Source organism: Prunus avium, chromosome 3, assembly GCF_965620075.1.
Source record: "Prunus avium chromosome 3, drPruAviu1.hap1.1, whole genome shotgun sequence".
NCBI classification, from domain to species: domain Eukaryota; kingdom Viridiplantae; phylum Streptophyta; class Magnoliopsida; order Rosales; family Rosaceae; genus Prunus; species Prunus avium.
In genome coordinates, this window is record NC_142286.1 from 34271817 (window position 1) to 34292473 (window position 20657).

At 36.1% G+C, this 20657-nt stretch overlaps 3 protein-coding genes across 5 annotated transcripts; 1 reads left to right on the forward strand and 2 right to left on the reverse strand.

Moving 5' to 3' along the window:
• Positions 1-5580: 5580 nt before the first annotated feature.
• LOC110764227 (late embryogenesis abundant protein At1g64065-like) lies at positions 5581-6349 on the reverse strand. The gene has a single exon (XM_021967141.2). It carries the CDS (start codon positions 6299-6301, stop codon positions 5726-5728), a length of 576 nt encoding a protein of 191 aa, XP_021822833.2. The 5' UTR covers positions 6302-6349; the 3' UTR covers positions 5581-5725.
• Positions 6350-7329: 980 nt separating this feature from the next.
• On the forward strand, positions 7330-13208 carry LOC110764228 (syntaxin-132). Of its 3 annotated transcripts, none has more exons than XM_088250491.1 (13): positions 7330-7630; positions 8420-8530; positions 8828-8884; positions 9314-9362; positions 9653-9741; positions 9839-9912; positions 10012-10054; positions 10141-10201; positions 10325-10350; positions 10436-10513; positions 10626-10706; positions 10787-10852; positions 12966-13208. In XM_088250491.1, exons 1-13 carry the CDS (start codon positions 7613-7615, stop codon positions 13125-13127), a joined length of 915 nt encoding a protein of 304 aa, XP_088106617.1. In that variant the 5' UTR covers positions 7330-7612; the 3' UTR covers positions 13128-13208. The 3 variants fall into 3 exon arrangements, with proteins under 3 accessions (XP_088106617.1, XP_088106616.1, XP_088106615.1); XM_088250489.1 differs by lacking the exon at positions 12966-13208 and adding an exon at positions 10968-11449 and having other exon boundaries at positions 7336-7630; XM_088250490.1 differs by lacking the exons at positions 8420-8530; positions 12966-13208 and adding an exon at positions 10968-11449 and having other exon boundaries at positions 7333-7630.
• A 740-nt stretch (positions 13209-13948) lies between these two features.
• On the reverse strand, positions 13949-16917 carry ICL (isocitrate lyase). The gene is made up of 3 exons (XM_021967149.2): positions 16758-16917; positions 14420-16022; positions 13949-14321 (listed from the first exon to the last, which is right to left on the reverse strand). Exons 1-3 carry the CDS (start codon positions 16785-16787, stop codon positions 14227-14229), a joined length of 1728 nt encoding a protein of 575 aa, XP_021822841.1. The 5' UTR covers positions 16788-16917; the 3' UTR covers positions 13949-14226.
• Positions 16918-20657: the final 3740 nt, after the last annotated feature.

Consider the following 20657-nt stretch of genomic DNA (forward strand, 5'->3'; position numbering starts at 1 on the left):
CCAAGTAAGTCTACATTAATAATTGGAAGATTTGTACAAACTCGATAATCAATTTGAAATAACTAGATATAATTATATCGATGATTTGAATGACTTAGATTCTACGAATATTTTGAAAAAAATGTACATGCATTTGCTATATTTCTTTCCTTAGAACGGTCAAAAATCACTTTTCTCTCTCGACAGTCCAAGATGGTGAGGTATTGTCAAATGCTCTACAAGTTCCCACATGATGATATATTGTGTAGTTTGAATATTAGAGGAAAAAGGAAAATTGATCTCGAGTATATGACAAATTATATATTGAAACACCGAATTGAGGGAAAACGAAGTGGCAACCAAGACCCAAATGATGTAAAATATTAAGTCTTTGATTCCTCACCAATACGTTAAGAATTTCTTGAAAAAATTAAGAGCAGTGCTCCTTTGAAGCATTTGGCCCACCATTGTATGAAATTTATATATACAACTATCTATAATTAGTTGTGGATTCCGTTCGGCTGTGATTATTTTGCATATAATATTGTGCAAATTAATGTTTATGAGAGAGTGCTTAGGTAGTTAGTTGTTTACCCACGATCTTGTGCTCCACTCACCAAGGACCAAAGAAAAAAGGTTTGCTATTCGTGGATGGTTGGATTAGGTTAGGTTAGAGACAAATCAATAATTATGGATTTTTTTAACCCTCTAAATATTTTCTTTTCTTGAGTTTTTTTGTTGTTGTTCCCAAAATTAGAAATGGAACGGGGAAACTCACACACACGGATATTTGAATTCAAGATCGTTTGGGAGCACACCAAAGATCTGGACCAATCCAACTAATATTCAATTAGTTTTTATTGGGTTTAATTTTCAGGATAAGCATCAACGCTAACGTCCAATTGAATCGACAATTATCTTAATCTTTTTTGGTTATGCGTTCAATTTTGCCTTCAAATTCATTAGTATGCAAATCAAAGTTAGGTGGCCAATCACATAGTTAGCGACCACTAATAATAATGCGATTTCAACTTGCGGGGGTGGTAGATCAAAGGTCTAAGTCAGTTAACTAAAACATGCAGCAACGTCACGAGGAATAAAAACAAAGCATGCATGTGTTCTAGAAGACTTTTTTTTCTTTCGGCACTGCTTTAATTTGGATTAGCGATGTTCACACTTATTTTATAAAAGAATGGATTGGAGTGCTTGCCTGAATATAGACGCGGTTTCCATTAGCAAAGTGTAGTTCAACTGGGTTTCTTTGTACACCCATGGTAATGCTCAGTGGGGTCATGTCATGCTCATCAGTTTTCGTTTTAATGGTTATTCATGTTTTTGAATTCTGGGCTTAATATGTGAATTCTCTATAACAATAATGTGACATTATACGTTACAAGTCTTTTTTTCAAAATAATATCGATGGGGCTAATATATATACATAAACTCTCCTATGCGGACAACCGAATGTTATTATCGTGCGGACGCTATGTATTTTGTATTATCCCTTCCTGCTTTCTTGTCTGTTTACAATGACATCCGCACAATAATAATGTGTGTATATATATATATATGTGGACATCCGAATGTTATTATCGTGTGTACGTCATGTATTTTGTACCATCCCTCCCTTCTTTCTTATCTGTTTGTAATGGTATCCGCATAATAATAACATGTATATATATATATATATATATATATGAGCATAGCTTTGAATTTGTAATATTTTCTAAAAAAAATAAAAAAGAATAAATAATATTTTCCTAGTAATGATTTAGTGGCTCCCCATTATATATGATTTATTAGATATGTCACCAAAATGTTATGATCTGAAAATATCTTAGTAACTATTTTTTTGCCATTTTTATTTTATTTTTTGAATCTGGCTCAGTAAATTGTCCTATCTCACAGTGTGTGTATGGAAGAACAAACTTATTCTCTAAGTTATGGAAGTACCTGAGATTGAAAAAAATGGAAGAAGAAGATTTTCTGATTTTGTATGATTGAGACCGGCCGACCTAAATAATTGGACCTTAATATAGTACTGCCTGAGATGGTTACTCACTCCTTTTATATACTGCGCGTGATTTTCGGGAATGGCAATTGTCTGCTTCACAGGTCAATACCATAAAAAGAAGAAGAAGAACAAATCTATCAGTTGCAAAAATAAATAAACAAACAAATCTTCATTTTTGTTCCAAAATTAAGAAGGGAGAGGGGAGCTTTCTCACACGGATTCGGATTCTTTACTTGATTTTTCTCTGCTTTGATCTGTTTGATTTTTATTCTAATCGTGCCACTTCATTAAAAATTCATCAATTATGCCATGAGATTTAAACATGAGATCACGAATCTACAAATGAATGTCATTTTTCAATGAGTAATTCTATTTGGACACCCAATATTGACCACATTAGCTGACCACCTTATGAGGTAGTTGATGTGTATATGCCACGTCACTTAAATGTGGCCAACCATATTTTACTTTTTTCCTTTTAAAATTAAGTAATTTATATTTTTCAACTTTTCTTCTTCTTCGTTGTATCCCTTTGGCTGCCTTCTCCTTCCCTTTTGGCCTTTGCTTATCCTCTTGCGATCTCCCTCCAAAACGAAAACCAACTCTTTGATTCAACAAACCCAACTCTGCAAATCAACTAATCAAGAAAATCCAACTTAAAAATCTAAATGGCTATTTCACTAGCTATCTAGAAAATTCAAATTGATTTTGAGATCTCATCACTACAAAAAAAAAAAAAAAAAAAGTGGCAACAGTCACCATTATTTGGTGACTGTTGCGGGGGTGACTAAAGGATTTGGTCACCCAAAAAAAGCCAAAAAGGTGACTAAAAGCCTTTTTAGTCACCAAAAAAATCAAAAAAGATGACTAATACCTTTTGTCACAGTCACAAATTTCACCAAATTGTGATGATTGTTGCCACTTTATTTTACTAGAGTGCATATTCTCTTGTCATGTGTATAAGAATTAAATAGAATTTTAAAGCTTTAGTGTGTTGCTAGGAATGGGGTATTAGCATTACTCTTTTTCAATAAGCTAGATTCATCGACAATAAACAAACAAATCTATTAATAAGAAAATTTAAATTATAAAAAAATTAAGTAAAGAAAACACAGGGACCCACCCGGAGTAAATGATCATTGATTGAATTGAAGGCCAATTTGAATTAGACATGTGCCTGTCACCATGCCTTAGAGCCTCTCCAAGACAGTTTTTAAAGGGTGGTGATTTTCCCACTCCTCTTTTATCCATCTACACTCTCTTTTATTTTTGAATGATTTTTACTATAAGATAAAAGAGAGTGTAAGTGAACAAAAGAGGAGTGAGAACATACAATTTAAAAAAAACGGAGTGTAAGTGGATAAAAATGGAGTGGGAAAATCAATACCCTTTTTAAATTTTAGCCAAATTTTAACTAAAATGGTTAGAAAGTTATTATAGCAAACAACTTTAAAAAATATTTCCTCCAATAATGTTCTCTATTTTGGCTAATCTCTAATGTTTTATTATTTCTCTCTCCTCCACGCTAAATTAAAAGTTCATTAAAAAAATAAAAATAAAAAGAGGTGAGCGAGGGTTGTGGACTTAGGGAGAGAGAAGAGGAAGAAATGGAGAACTCTCAATTTCTCTCTCCTTCTCTCTAAGAGCACTTCCCCCATTTTCCATGGCAAAAGGAAAGGGGAGGTAAATGCAGTTATTGTTCATGTGAATAGTGTCTGTCCTAGCAATTTTTTTGATGCATTCCCAACCATTGTCATAGAAATCCAAGGGCAACCACTATTCACATGAGATATGAGGAGGGAAATTTGTATGAAGTTTTGGTGTGTGAAGTGAAGAACATGGGTAGGTATTTATAGAAAAAAAAATTCTGCAATTTTTGGTTTTTTTTCAAACTTTTTTGGTTTTGGTATTTAAATTGGCCGCTAACGTCACACTGACATCAGCATGAGATCAACTTGCCCAGGCAGCAACCCATGCAAGTCTTGCCCTTGGCTTGATAGGGCCCAATTCCTGTTAGGGCTGGATTGCACCCTGGGATGGGTTTTGGGAGGCTAGGCGGCATTTTGCATGAGCAAGCCTTGCCGTTGGAAGTACTCTAAACATAGAGAGCCACCAAACACAAATAGAGAGTTCGATAGCAAGTTTGCTGGAGCTGCATTTTGTCCTCATTCTAGCCAAAATAACTAAGAATCATAATATAACAACTCTGCTAGAGATGCTCTTAGCTTCCTCACATTTGGTCCATATAAATATATTCATTCACCAAAATGTTACTTGTATTTCGGTTTTACATTGACTTTAAAACGAACATGATATTCCAAATGCTATCTAATATGGTAATACATAACATACCCCGTGATGACAAAATAATGATGGCCATTTAGGTCCCGTGAACAAACAAAAAACTAAAAAAAGAAAAAGAAGAATTTGAGACTTTGGACACATTTGGTTTGCTCAACATGAGCATGAAAATCTTGCCACCTTAAAATTGTCCCGTGAATGTACTTGCTTTTCTAGCAAGCCAAACATTGGATAGCAAGCAAGCAAGTTATCTCCTTGCCGGCGCTATATTCTCTGCATTAAACTAAACTTTAAGCTGAGCATAATCTGATTATCTATTTTCGTATCTTTGCAACCATATATAAAATAATACTCCTATTTGTGTTTGTGTATAAATAAAATAAAGGAGAGAGAGAGAGAGAGAGAGAGAGAGAGAGAGAGAGAGAGAGAAAATCTTAGGCGGCCTGCAAGGAATATGTAAGTGTAAAATTTAGTCTACATTCACTTCATTTTCCACTCTCCCTGGTGTGGTTCTTCCACCTCAGAAACATTTCAATATTTTGATACATCTATGTCGTTAGTCAACAACTAACATTCTCGTTATCGTTATTTTCTTGATACAGATACAAAGAAAAAATTGCATGGAATAGAGTTTGGAAAAAGATTATTTTTATACCGGTTTTAAAAGAAAAATAAAAGATTCATTGTATCTGTAATTAGAATCTAACATAGTGCGTCAGACACAAGAAAAAAATGGATACTACCTAACATTACGATGATATATGTGCAGTTCTTGTGGATGATAGGAAGATTATTACGTCATATATGCACGCTTTTAATGCCGAAAAAGCCCATAACGCTGGATGGTTTGACGTATCATTTGTTTCTTTTTGCGTTTTTCTCTTGATGTCTTTGTCTTTAATTGTCCACGTCCAACTAATCTCGCTAAGTTATCTTTCCTCCCAATTCCTATGTACCAACTTTAGGGTAATCTTTGAAGTCCTAAAGTGATGACAAAGGTTGAAGAAGGCAGTGGAGGATTGAGATGGATTTGTTGCATGGTTCAGTGAAGAAGGTGAAGTTCATGCATGTTTTATCATCGGGCTTTAATTTATCCACTTTGATTACGGAATATCAGGCTTTGCCTAATGCAAATCTTCTTTTCCCCAATCAAACTTTTTCTTTCTTGAAAGTAGCATATGCGCTCTCAAAACTTTTAACAGCCGCAACTTACTTATATAATTTACTTGAACAAAAACATATGCTCTAAAGGCTGCAATTTGTGAATCTTGGGTTCTGTTTTTTACCACAGAAGAAAGCTTTTGAGTCTAATTTACCACTTCTCTTTAATTCATACAATAACATTACATATGTAGCTAGAAAACTGGAAAGGACTTTACAATGGTAGATATGCAAATTGGGTTCATTTGAATGATAAATGCCAGTAAACATTTATAACTTGATTTTGGACGTGCATTTAGAATCAATACTCTTAGTTAGGATGAAAAACGAGATGTCACACGTGCTAAAAGCCGTCGCGGGGAACTTGAAGATCTTGAGCAAACTCACTTTCCCATGTAAACTAGCAGTTGAGGTCATGTTCAAGCTCCCACTAGTGACATCTGCCATGAAATTGGGATTTGATATTATGGTCTCTCCCTTGAGATCCACAGAGGTGGTCATGTTGATCTTGCCTCTTGCAGGCACAAGTTCTCCTTCAATTGGAACTTCTGCTACGACGCTGTTTCGATAATGAACATAAGCCGTGGAATTCTTGTACTTGAAGCTTCCATAGTTCCTATTTTCTATAGTAATAAGCATGCCTAGTGTGACATTTAGTGTCACATTTGGGAACAGAGAAAACTGAATGTTCTCAAGGCCAACTGGCTTGGCATTGATTTCGGGATCTTTAGGCTTCAAAAGGGTGAGTGATAATGTTGTGAGCACAATGACAACAATAACTAGGAAAATTGCTGTTATACCACAGCAGATTTTAAGACCTCTGTGCGGGGTTTTGCCGGTCGTCATGCTGGATTTCTGAGAAAATTGAGGCTCAGAAAGCTTGATAACAGGCCTAATTAGCAGGAATGGTTGGTGATTAGATTAATTAAGTCCATATTGATGAAGATCATATATAGGAGGTAAGAATATACAAGGTTGTGTTAATGTTCTTATTTAATTCTTGGATTTTGTTTCTCTCTATAAGAAATGAAAGTTGAATGCCAAATGTGGATGTTCATTTTAGACTATGACAAGAGATAAGTCTTTCAATCCAAACTTAAACGCCGGACAGTAGACCTATAAACTGAAGTCTTCCTAGAGGACGTCCAAGAGTTCAATGCTTGACATCCACTATGTACGATACAAGAAAATATTATAACATAACATTTGGTATGAATTGGGCTAGGCTTATATCTATTAAGCCCAAAGATGATCCAAGAAGAAAGTTGCTTGAGATATGGGCTTGGAATTGGGCTCTCTAGGCCCAGATAAATGTTCTGGTTTTTACGTTCTTTTGGGTTGCTATTGATTCCTGTATTTTTTTTATAAATACAAACGATAGTTTATTAAACTACAAATGAGAGGGAGACTCTCATTTATTCAAACTTATTTGAATAATTTAGTAAAGGGCAACTCTCCTCCATGTGCGAGCAATAGACTGCACCAATTAAGCTAATTGGAATACAATTTGTTGACTAGAAAAGACATTAAAAAAACCTTCCCTTTTTTTTTTCTTAAACTTGTGGAACCAACTTCTTAGGCGGCGAAAGCCAAAATTTCACGAAGCGGTATTTTAAATTATTTTAATGTACGAAGAGGTATTTTGATAATATATATATATATATATATATATATATATATATATATATGAAGAGATAGTCGAATTTATTCAAATATAAGGAGACAGACACACTATATTAACCAATTCACCTAATCACATCTTGGATAAGCTCACAAACATCAAACATTGGCTTGCAATAAAAAATAAAAAAGGAAACATCAAACATTGGCTTTCAATAAAAATGAAAACATTAAACATTGGCAAACACAAACTGTCAGACAGGAAGCCGAACCTCGTTGTATACATAAACAGCGTAAAATATTTGGTAAAGTTACTGTTGAAATTCGTATGTAACGCCCTTTGTGTGAGCGTGTGGGTTTGCCTGCCTGTCTCTCTGTCTGTCTGTCAATTTGGCTCTTCTATTATTCGATATATCGCCGGCCAACGAACAAAGCCAACGACCGCGTCACTCTTCTAGCTCTCTTTCTTCCACAATCTCCCAACTTTACTCTCTCTCGCGAGCGCTCTTTCTCTGAGGCCTTTTGATTTTGTTCAAGATGAACGACCTGCTTACGGTAATTTGGTTTTTTAATTAAATTCATAAACTGTTACTATTTTGCAGTAACAGTTAGTTTGCACTGTCTTGGATGACAATTGGATTTCGTCAGTAAGATTTAAATGTTCTGAATTCGGTATTTGAATTTGGGTTTATTGGCTTTGCTTAAGAACTGGGTTGGTGCAGTTTGGTTTGGATTGGTACCCTTTTTACTGGTGATTGGCTTTTGACTGCCTGGCAAATTTTATCTGTGATTTTCATGTAAATTCCAAACTTTTGGATATTACCCACTTGTAATTTAAGATGAATCTTGTATTAGAGGAATCACAGATCACTCAAAGTTGAGTTTTCACTGATATTAACTTTGCCCCTTAGTTGATGAGATGACTGACTGAAAGGGGACCTACTGTCTTTTTTAAGAAAAGAACAGAGTTCTCAGTTTTAGTGATGCATTTTTTCCAATGGTCCCTGGAAGTCAAAAGTCTTTGATGTATGAATTTGTTATTCAGAGTTTTCTTAGCAACTGACCAGAGACTGCTGATTCTGTCATAAAAGGCTTTATATTTATTGCTTTTGTTTAACAATGATAATACCATTGAAATCAGATATTTTCTCATTAGTAAATCTTGTTCACCCGAAACTTTTTAAACCAATTGAATTGAATTTGCGTTCAACAGATTGGTTAATTTGTAAGTGTTTTTTGCATCATCCTTTGAAAATTTGGTTTTCGTGAAAAGATAGTTTGTGTTTTCTTTCTTTCAGCGTGTTGTAATCAGTGCTTATATTGTGTAATTGTGCTCTGCTTTAGGATTCGTTTGTTGGTGATGCAAGAGCTCAGCCTTCTGGAACAAATGATATCGAAATGGGAAGGCCAGTTCCTAGCAGTTTTGACACGGGAATGGATGCTTTCAATAAGCAGGTCTTTCCTATCCACAAAGTTTTATTTGGTTGCAGACTACATATACATAAACTGGAAGTCCAAACCGTTTAGTTTATTTGGGATTTGTGTGAATTTTTTCTTAAGATATAATAGAAATTAAGTGATGCAGGAAGAAAGAAATCCCTAATGAAACGCTTGTATTATGTTTTCTTCTTAAACTCTTTACTATTGGTTTATGTGGTTAAGATTTGCTTCTAATTTATTTTTTCTTCTTTTTCTGTCAACACTTCCTCAAGTTACTTTTTCCTCTTTTTTGTTTTTTGTTTTGTAATTTAGATACAAGAGGTTGAGAAACAGGTGGATAAGCTCTCCGGACTTCTAAAAAAACTTAAGGTACGTTAGTTTGTATTATAAGCTTCTAATCTTTTTAAATCCTGGAATTGGGGTCAGATTTATCTAAGTTTCATTGGCTTTGGTTCTGTATTGATATGGCTATCTTGTATTTGATTGTGGTCTTTATGTTGAAACCTCTGACCTCTTGTACAGTTACTGTGTTCTTCAATGATAATTTTGCTTTCTTAACAAATCCATTCACTTATTCAATAAAAGAACATTCACATCTGCACCACACATATTTGACAGACATGTTGTTTATCAATTGCCTAACACTTTGTACTATGAACATAGTTGGCAATATGGTCAAGACTAAGTAATGTTGTTGTGCTTGTGCTAGGATTCATTTTGACAGTTGAATTTCAACTCTGTGTGTGTAAGGCAGCAACTAGAAACTTACTTTGGATTTTATTTTTATTTTTGGTATAGGATGCAAATGAGGAGTCGAAGTCTGTTACAAAAGCATCTGCCATGAAAGGTATAAGCTGTTTCCAACTCACCCATAGTTTGAAAAGCTTGCACCTTAAAATGCAATTTCATCAATACTATTGTTCTACAAAAAGTTAACTGTGAATCAGCACGTAGCAGAGCATGGATCACTTTACCTAGGAACTTGTTTTGGTTTTCTGTTGGGAGCAATTTTAAGCAGACTTGGCCGACTGCTTGGAACGTGGGGATAATTCTTGCTAACTGTTTACGGTGCATTATACTGATGTTGTTAATCTCTGTTCTGTCTGCAATATTCTAACACCATTATCCTTCTTTCAGCAATTAAAAAGCGGATGGAAAAAGATATTGATGAAGTGGGAAAGATTGCACGTGGTGTCAAAACAAAACTAGAAGCAATAAGCAAAGATGTAATACTTTAACAATTCTTCCTCAATATACCAGCTTTGTTTAATATTAGTTAGCTGTTTTCTAACTATCTAATGACTTCCCTTGTCCTTTCTCCAGAACTTAGCCAATCGACAAAAGCCTGGATGTGAGAAGGGAACAGGCGTTGACAGATCAAGAATGAACATGACAAAGTTTGTATAGAGTCCTTATATATTATATTTTAGAATTCTTAACTCTCTATAGGCTAATCATAAATGATTTGATTTGTAAACTACTTTTCTGTGTGGCAGTTCCTTGACAAAAAAGTTTAGGGAGATAATGATTGAGTTTCAGGTATATGTGTATCTACACATTCTGTTCGTTACTCTTTTACTCATTTTCCTCTGCTCTTTTCTTCTCACCAATGTATTATATTCCAGACCCTCAGACAACGAATCCAAGATGAATATCGTGAGGTTGTGGAGAGAAGAGTCATTACAGGTTTGAATGCCTCTTCAAGACAAGCAATTAGAGTATAAAAGTTACATATTAAGACAGTGGTGTTATAATTCTATCATTGTATTTTTTGATGAATGATCATATCTTTACACATTGCACTTGCAGTTACGGGAACCAGACCAGATGAGGAGGTGAGCCCGATTCCTGATTTTTGAATTTTAGGTCCAATTTCCTTTGAGAGTGTTTCTAATTTGCCTAAGTTGTTGACTGTGTTAGACAATTGACAACCTGATAGAAACTGGAAATAGTGAGCAAATATTCCAAAAGGCAGTTCAAGAAATGGGAAGGGGACAGGTATACTCCTTATGATTCTTCTTATCCGGATAATTCTAAGTTTCTCCTTGTTTTCCGCTTGGGAAAGTTTAGCCTGAAACTGTGAGAATTATATATGGTACTCTGATTCCAGGTGCTAAATACTGTGGAAGAAATTCAGGAGAGGCATGACACTGTAAAAGAAATTGAGAAAAAGCTTCTTGACTTGCATCAGGTATGTGTGTTATACCATGAGGTTTGGCCCATCCACCTGAAACTAACCTTCTCTAATATGATTTTTTATTAAATTTTCAGATATACCTCGATATGGCAGTCTTGGTTGAGGCTCAAGGAGAGACTTTAGACAACATTGAAACTCAGGTTTACTTCTAACTTTGCATCCTTAGACATGCATCCTCTTGTGCATATATATGTCTGCGCTGCATGTGTAATTGTGTATTGCTTTGCGTTATGTGTTGATCGGAATCTTGTCCAGGTTACGAATGCAGTCGATCATGTTCAATCTGGGAACACTGCACTTCAAAAAGCAAAGAAACTCCAGAAGAACTCCCGAAAATGGATGTGCATTGCCATCATTATTCTCTTAATAATAGTTGCTATTATAGTTGTCAGTGTCCTCAAACCATGGAAAAGTGGCTAGGGTGCTTGAGTCTGCCCTTGTCTCTTCACCATGTAATATAGATGGGTTATTATTTTCAGTTTCACCTCTGGGAGGACTGAGTGTCTTACTTGTTTAGTTGTGATTTTTTCTGTTGATTTTTGTTTGTTTTTTGTTTTTGTTTTTATGTTGCTTTCTTCTTCTCTTCTGGCTTTTAAATGTTTTATTTTGTGTGTATTCTTGTGAAGCTCGGTTTATTCATGGTGGTGTACATGTCATACTACGAATTGAAAACGATTGTAAGGTTGTCCTCATCAAGGGGATTGCTTTGAGACATGCATTATAATTTCTTTGCGGTATTGACAATTTGACCTTTTCTTATTTTAAAAAAAATGTTTCACTCTTTTAATATTTTTTTAAATTTTCAAATGCAGGGACAAGAGTCATGTCTAATAAAAATGTATCAATGAATAAAATTCTCCTAACATATAAAAAAGGATGGATTATATTAATATTTAATTTTATCTAAATATTATTCTTATTAGCAACAACCATATGGAATTTATAAACTTGTTTTTGTTTTTTTTTAAATCAAAATTTTCATAGTATTTAAAAGACTTATTAAAATTTACATGCAATTATATTATATTAACTTTTTGTCTCATATATCAGTGTGTTATCATATGCCAATTCGCCACTTTCTATTTCATGATTTTAATTAATCAAAATCAGAAATTCTTTTTATATATGATTATTTTTCAAGGAGGCTAAACGTCCTGCAGGTTGGATGTATCCACTTACCCTTGTGTGGTCTTTTGAAAAAAATGGCCTGCCTTGTCTTCTGGAGGTAATGAAGATAATGAAAATGGGCTCCAACCCTAGGTTCCACTACTTCCAAAACTGCTAACAAATCCATTCCGCCTAAACCAGGTTCAACCTAGTGACATCTTTCAACGTTTGAATTTTTGTACGAGCCGGTTATATGTAACGTGTTTTTTTCCTCACCATGTGGATTTAGGTTTCATTATAAACTAGTGAGACTTATATGCATGTTGTGAGAGAGAAGTTGCATATAACGCGCCGGTTATATGTAACGTTTTTTTTTCCTCACCATGTGGATTTAGGTTTCATTATAAACTAGTGAGACTTATATGCATGTTGTGAGAGAGAAGTTGCATATAACGCGCGAGAATTCAACCACCTTTATACTAACCTAAGCCTTGGCTATTATACCTCTAACCCAACAGTTATTGTCCTTCATTTGCCTTCCTTCCCATTATAATATAACCAATCCAATTCAACACTGCAGTGGCTGTCCATATGGTGTTAAGAGGTTTTTAGGGTGGTTAGATTTCAAACTAGGGTTACGATTCATAATTTGATTTCTATTTGTGATCGTGTGAATTGACCTAACAAATTGAAGATTACTATATGTATGCATTGATAGTTTAACGCCTAAATTACAAATTAGATCGATTGTATGTTTTCTTCTTCATTTATGATATTTGGTGGGTTTTGGAGATTAATTATATCCCTCTTATAAGGTACATCTTAATTTTTGTTCTTCACTTATGGTATGACACTCATGAGGGTTGATTTTGGGAATTGATGATATATTGGGTTGGGTTGTTTTGGGCTTATTTACGAACAGGGCTTGTTTTGGGTTGAGGACATAAGAAATGGCCCTCCTTTGGATCAACTTCAAATGGACATTGGCCCAATGCATTTTTGTTTTTGTTTTTGGTCTGATCCAATGCAATTTTGTTAATGCATGCTTACCTTGCCTCTCATAAAATTAAACAGGTCTAACTTTACTCTGGTGCAATTTGAAAAAAACTCATTGAGTAAATTGTATTATTTGTCTTTGGTCCACAGGTGACAAATGCAGTGGACCATGTACAATCAGGGACAGATGCTCTACAAACTGCAAAGAGCTTGCAAAAGAAGTCAAGGAAATGCATGATGATTTCCATAATCTTGCTCTTGATTACTGCACTCATCATTGTGCTCTCCATTCTGAAGCCATGGAAGAAGTAATTAAGCAGTGCAAGGTTGGCAATCTTCCTTTCAGCACAGATACTCAGCCTATCTTTACTCAATAATTACAAGGTGCATCTTTTTCTCCGTAATTTTTTATTCTTTTTTCTTTTGGTGGGGAGGGGAAGAGGAATTGGTTCCGTAAAGACACAATTATTCAGAAACAATGTCAGATCGTGTATTGGCTTTCATCATCATGATTTTCTTCTTTTATGAGACTTCAAAACAACAGAAAATTACATAACTGATTTCAGGAAAGTCAGGCAGGATTAGCAACTGCAGAGTTGGGGTTCAATAATGAGCTGCGTACTCTTTCTGTAAGTTCTGAATTTTATTCATGTCAGATAGAAAAAGGAAAAAGAATTACTTAATAGCTGTGAAGAAAAGAAAGAAAAATGCTTGATGAAGACCACTGGCAGCTAATTGATGAGACCAGACAAAAAACTGTGAAGTTATCATAATTGATGCTAATAAAGGCAATACAAAAGCTTTGATGGAAAATGAAACCAGAATCAGAAAAAACAACCGAGTAAATTATGAGAAATAAGAAGAGAAAATTCATGATTTTTCTCTTACCCAGCATGCCTTGTAAGCCATTTACTCCTTGTAGCTGATTCTTTTGAGGATAGGGAGGGAGAAAGACTTCCATGAAACGGGAATAACACTATTTTGCGACTTCCATGAAACGGGAAAAACACTATTTTGCTATCCTCGTTGCAACTAAGTTTTTCTCGTAGGGAGGAAGTAGGGGAACTGTTACTACTTTAAATGCATGCAGCATTTATGGAAAACTTCAACAAACAGATGAGGAAACAGAGGAATTAATAGGAATGGAAGGATACATTTCAAACTTGAAAAGGAAAAATATCCCATTACAGTACACAAGAACAAGTTTGGTCCTCACTTTAGAGACTAACAAAAGAAGTACTAGAATGCACTAGGTAGCAAAAACAAAAAAAAATATACCCAGAAGGTCCCAATCACCTATATCATATATTTCAGCACATTATTCTACCCCAGTTCCCACAATATATGAGCTGGATAATGTCCCAAAGTACCCTTGGACCAAACTCAATTCAAGTGGCTCTCTCTCTGTCTCTTACATTCTTGACTTGGCAATCACAATATTTCCTTCACTCAGATCTGTGGTTCCTGTCCTGGTCCATGATTCTTTGAATTGTTCTTCAGTCACTCCTGCAAAAGAAGAAACAAAAATGAAACAATGATGGTCAATAATGTAATTAATCACACTTTCATTTTACCAAGAGAACAAAACATTTAGAATGACTTGCCTTTGCCCATAGCAGCAGTTGAAGAAATGCCTCCCTGGACAGTCTTAAGGTACCTATCATAGAAATTAGCACCAGACCATTTCTGATGAGCAAGTGTGTCAACTCCATTGTTCCTCTCCTCCCTCTGGATTCTCTCAACATAAGCCAGCATTCCCCTCCTAGCATAGTCCTTCGCGAAAGTGTCGACCACAAGCGCATCAGCATGGAAACCAGCCAGTGTTATAAATTGCCAGCAGTACCCCAACTTTGCTATCCTCGGAATGAAGTCCTTCATTTGATCATCAGTCATTCCAGATGCATCCCAATTGAAAGATGGTGATAGATTATAAGCCAACATGACCTCAGGCTGCAGAGACTTCACCCCCTCGGCAAATTGGGTGCACTCAACCATGTCGGGGCTCGCTGTCTCCATCCAAATAATATCAGCATGATCAGTAAAAGCCCAGCCACGCACAACAGCTGCCATCACAGACCCTTTGAACCTATAGAACCCTTCTCTGGTCCTAGGCAAGTCCCAGTCCCAGAAGAGGTTCTTAAGCCCCAACCTCTCAGCAATCTCGCGGCCTTTCTCATTTGACAAACACTTATCAGGGCTAGAATGGTTGATCCATTCATTCAGTCTCCCCCTTTTCTCATGTTCACCGACGTTCATGGCCTTAATTGCATCTGTGACACACTCAGAAAATGTCTTCAACTGTGCCATTGAAATCCAATTGTCCTCAAGGGCCTGCAGCTCAGCTCCTGTTTTGCCAGCAGCCATGGCTTCAGCTAGAAGGGTAGCCAAACTCTTCCCTCTGAGATTCGGGTTTGTTACCCCAAATATAAACTGATGGTCTCTGGTGTCCACATTGGTTTGGATCAAAGTAGCGCCAACTGCATCAGTTCTAGCCACCAAGACAGTCTCAGTTCCCATGACATCAAATTGCAACCTTGCAGCCACAAGTCTATTAATATGTTCACCAACAGAAACAAGCACTTTCCCTGCCATGTGACCACATTTTTTGGTCACAGAGGACTGGTCCTCAATGTGAACACCAGCAGCGCCACGCTCCACAAAAAGCTTGCAAAGCTTAACAGTTGCTGTGGTGCCACCAAAACCAGTATCACCATCAGCAATTATTGGCTTCAAGTAATCAATATAAGGGGTTCTAGCCCTCTCTTCCCGGCTCATGCTCATCCGCGCCTCTTTTTGCTTGCGATCATGGTATTGTTGCGCGAAAAACAAATGCTCCACCTTGTTTGGGACGGTGTCATAGGGATAATCAGCAAGGTCAGGACCAGGCTCATTGGTGCTGGTGTGTGTAGACGAGCATTGCCAACCGGAGACATAAATGGTGTCCAAATGCTTGGCCATCATGGTGACTTGGACTGGGTCTAGTGCACCAAAAGTTCTTGAGGATGTGCCGTTGGCTTGATGAGTTTTGAGAGTTCTCCACAGCTTTTTGGCCATTTCATTTGAGCCATAGCTTTGTCTAAGGGTCCCTCTTAGTGCCACAACGTCTTTAGCTGCGTATGGACGTTTTGTTAGCTTGAACCTCTCTGAGCCCCACCATGCCTGCACATCTGCTACCTCGGCTTCAAACCTTCCTTCTTCTTCCATTATCTGTATACAAAATTCCGGCGTAGTTACAAACATGTAGAAAAGCAATTTGCATTGCTTAATTTTGAACTCATTTTAATTGGAAATTCGTATAATTCATAACAACATCAAGTGCATACATATCATATAGAAACATGCAAATATAGGTACATGATCTTTCAAAGAAGAATGAAATACTTATCACTTTTTAACAAATTTATCAACTTTTTAGGAATGGCAAGCTCCTCCTTGACCAAATTAACCCACATATCCATAACTCAATGGCAACAATTGATGCCATGCATGCTAATAAGCCATCTGTGAGAACTTAAGTATTTAAGGTCAAATTTTCTTTCCTTTTTAATCATAACATTGGGCCTGGTTAGAGAGTCTAGCTCCTTCTATACGCCCGGCGTAGTAGAAAAGGTGTGGGACCTGCAAAAAATGTAGGTCTCACTCACACCTATCACCGACTATTGTGAGAGCCAGTTGCAATGCGCCAGACCAGACGTATAGAAGTTTGTTTGGGTGATGAGACTAGGTACAAAAAATGAAACCGAATCCTCAGTATAAAATATGAACAGACTAAATGAAACTAGGGAAAACCAATTATATGAAACACTGAAAAAGTGCTCGAATATTATTATAATGCAGTATAGAAATAGCTCAAATTAGGCAAATCCTAGGAGAGAACTACAAGCAAGGACACAACTAACAGAAAAAATGAAGAAAAAGAGAGAAAGGTTGTTCATGGCTTACCATTGAAGGCACTGAGTAAGATGCAGCCATGGCTAGAACTTGTTTTTGGTATGAAATCTTTGTGAAACAAGTAGGAGAAGTTCATGAGAAAGCTCTTCCAAGTCCCAATATTTATAACACCAGCGGGGTAGAGGTAACAAGTTCTTGCGACAATGCTAAAACTCTACCCTTGTGGATAAGAAAGAAACAAAAACCAAGAAATTTCCACTGTGCTTCTCGATATTAAATATTTATTTTTATCATGTAATAAATATATTTCATTGTTTATCTTTTGCAGAAAAAAAAGCGAAACTTGTCCCATGGGAGCTGCATTTGCAGGCACGTAGGGTGATGGCATGCACTAGTTCTCTAACAATCCTGAGTCACCATGCTTAATTGTCTTCTTCTTCCAATTTTGGATGATGTCATTATTTTTTATAACACGATAAAAGAAGAGTAACTGATTCTGTTTTTCTGTTTGCTTTTTTTATTATTACTTTAGTTCTTCAACTGCCCCAGATGTGCCTAGCTAGGCCACTTTTATTGTTCTTCAATTTGCTTTCTGGTTTCTGCATATGAACTAAATCTTAGCTGGTTATTATTTCTTTTGATGCTCATATACAAAAGTTTGTGTGTGTGTGTGACAAATGTTTTTGGTTTGTTTAAGATGAGACACCCAATATCGAGCCATCAATGTAGACCAAGGGATGAAAATTTCGACATCGAAATAAATGATTGTTGACTAAAGATTGAACCAGATAAAATTGTAGCATAATTAGGCTTCTCCCATTCATGATAAAGGACTTGAGAAGATTATTTCCCGTGAAACTCTGATATACATCGTTGGCTCATTCTTTTGTCGAACATAATAGCTTGTACAAGATGAAGTTGAGAAGATTCATGATTTATTTACTTGTTTGTTCTTCTTAACTGCATGTGATCGATGAGATTAAAATCCAACCTAGCTCAAGTTATAGTTAAAGTAGCACCAGAGTTGGTTTGTTGCTTTTGTCCTTTAAACCTTACCCAAAGCCTTGAAAAACCCTGTTCTACGGTTCTCTCTTTCTGGTCTGGGCAATGCGTCTTTCTGTCCAGGTGGCAACAAAAAACATTTGACACAGTCACACAGCCGTGACAGATGTGGATAAATGCACACGGCTTCTGTAACATATATACATTCGATCTGGAGGCATGTGGATAACAGAAGAAAGAAAAACTTAGCATTTATCTTCTGTAATATTAGGTTGAAGCTTAAACTTTCCTTGTATATATAATTCTTCAGTTCATATGTTATAGCCCTTTTAATTGGGTAAAAAGGGTTGCAAGAGTTTGTTAGATTGGCCATGAGCATGAGTGAGATGAGTCGTATAAAGGGTTGCATGATTTGGGGATTTGGACTTTCCCAAGGAGCTAGCTAGGTGAAGCTCTCTGGATGGATAACCCTATCTCCTAACTAGATGACAATCTTATCCTCATGAAGTTTTCTCTATTGGTATGTTTACCCTTCATTTCTTTGCACATTATCTTGCAGCAGAAGTGGCTAAAATTGACCAGAAAAGAAAGAAGAGAAAAAAAATCTCTCATTTGCATATGTTGATGCGCAAAAAATGGTCGGATACTTTTGGTCCAACTTAGGAATGATGTCACCTTCGGCCCTGCATGGTCTTCGACAGAGTGGATATAATGCAAGATAAAGAACTAGCGGTAAGACCTTTGGTATTGGTGTGGTTACCGGCCGAAGACTCTCCAATACTTAAGTTAGTATCGAGTATGGAGTGATTAGTGATCTGGACAGAGTGATTACTGAATATATAAATGTCTCAGTTACCTTGTTTTGGGGACTTGCGCCCCTATTTATAGACTTCGGGAGATGTGCATCTTGAGTGGGATTTCGATGTGAAATTGTGGGCATTGCCTGAGGAAGCGCCACATGTCCTTGTGAGAAATTCCTAATGAAGTGTGGTCTTTTGTCATGATCAGCAGCTCATGGTGCGAAAGACTCACATCCTGCCGATGGTACTTTGTGGGACGCAATTGATTACTGGTTTTAACGGGTCCTTTTCGTGGATCCCTTGTTCCACGTGTCGTTCTTTGATTGACCGGTCATGCATGCTATGAACAGAATGCATGGTTAATCAAACTCTCGGAACGTCATGCCATACACATGCATTACACATATGGGTCTTAATTCATTAACATTTTCTTATTGGTAAATTATATGGTCTGGTTGGCAAGTGGGCAGTTATAGCATATCATATGCAGTAGAAAAATCAAGATTGGGATAACATGTATATACGTCATGGACATGGAGGGGATAGATATATTTGCACCGTCTGAAAATGACGATATATGCGCACCAGATGAGTATATTGAATTGAGATAAACATAATAATAATGGTATGAATTTGAACACATCCTTCCTTGTGAGAATATGAGGAAGGAGGAGGTTTTCTTTGGGAAATGGGAGATTGAGAACGTAGAAGGCGCAATCAACTCATTTCGAGTGGTCCTCAATTGCTGCTGATAATTCTGGCAGGGCAGCATGTTTTGGATTTTGAGCATTTCGAGGTGGAACAAAGAACCTTCTTATCTCACATATCTTTGGAATCTCTCTCATTCCTTCTCTTTTTCTAAATAATTGCATCACTCATTTTATGTTCAACAATACTAATCTTATCATATTTTGTGTTATATACCATATTTTTATATCACGTGACGTATATATGCCACGTTATTAAATGAAGTAACAAGTTCAACTGGGTACACCTTTCAGCTAAACCATGTCTCTTCCTAGTATCTCCTTCTTGACGACTGGATTCCTCACCTGCGATACACTTCGACTTTGATTTTGGTATTCTTGTTAGCCTCTTTAGAGAACTATGATGCCCTGTTAGAGGCAGATTTGCTTGTGACAGGTTATATATTACAATGTTTTGAGTAATGTTAATTTACAAGTATAGACTGGTTAGATAGTTTTATTTATTTATAATATTGTTAAAATAGTTACCTACCATACAAGTTAATTGATTATTAGTACCACTAGTTCATGTGTCGCATAAAGTTCTATCTAAAGACTAGAGAACTATAATGTATGGTAATGATTTATCTAGATGGCCCATCATATGTGTCAATTTCAACTAGGCCCAACACTTCTATTACGGGGGCAAGCAAGAGCCATTGTTTCTAGGCCCGCAAAAATTAATATACAAATTATATTTATGATTTTATTTTTTTTTAATTTTTTTTTTAGAGAAATTATTTTATTAATTAATGAGTGAGAGAAAATGGAGAAAACTCCTCATTTCATGTTTGGAAACTGGAATTGAACCGAATTGAAGAGAATAACACAAATCCAATGATGTGTTTGGTATTACACATGATTAAGAGGTTGGATTAATTGGAATGTCATATTACATGGCCTAGCATGAATAAACATAATCCAATCCAACTTAGTGCCCGTTTGGCATTACTTATTTGGAGTTATAAGTGATTATTTCGAAATTTTTGAAAGCCCAGCCTATTTGGTGAGAAATAAAAAAAAAAAAATCACTTATTGTAAATAATTGTTGTGAGATAAAATAATTAGCGAAAGCATCTAATGAGCTGCTTTCATTTTTTGATTATGTGGTAATTAGTTGGGAGAGTGCGCTATGACTTTAATGAAAATTCCAAAATTCCAAAAATAACCCCATCTATTTCTTGCTCGTGTCTCTTTTCTCCTCGTTTTAGTTTTCTCCTTCCCATTGCTCTCTTCCACGCTCACTTGTTCACGAGTGGAAGAGGAGCTCTTCTCCTTCTCTTCCACTTGTTCTTCAATTTTTCTTGTTGGATCAATTGAAGCCTTCTTTAAAAGCTAGAAGACTCAGGTAAGAGATATATTAGGTTTATTTTTCTTGTCAATTTCATTCTTCTCAATTGGGG

Bases quoted from the DNA above. Each gene is read 5' to 3' on its own strand.
- ICL (XM_021967149.2), bottom strand. From the start codon at position 16,787: ATGGCTGCATCTTACTCAGTGCCTTCAATG. The intron at 16,023-16,757 runs GTAAGCCATGAA...TTTTGTATACAG, and splicing joins CTTACTCAGTGCCTTCAATG to ATAATGGAAGAAGAAGGAAG. The intron at 14,322-14,419 runs GCAAGTCATTCT...CTTCTTTTGCAG, and splicing joins AACTGCTGCTATGGGCAAAG to GAGTGACTGAAGAACAATTC.
- LOC110764227 (XM_021967141.2), bottom strand. From the start codon at position 6,301: ATGACGACCGGCAAAACCCCGCACAGAGGTCTTAAAATCTGCTGTGGT.
- LOC110764228 (XM_088250489.1), top strand. The intron at 9,913-10,011 runs GTTTGTATAGAG...TCTGTGTGGCAG, and splicing joins TCAAGAATGAACATGACAAA to TTCCTTGACAAAAAAGTTTA. The intron at 10,853-10,967 runs GTTTACTTCTAA...AATCTTGTCCAG, and splicing joins TAGACAACATTGAAACTCAG to GTTACGAATGCAGTCGATCA.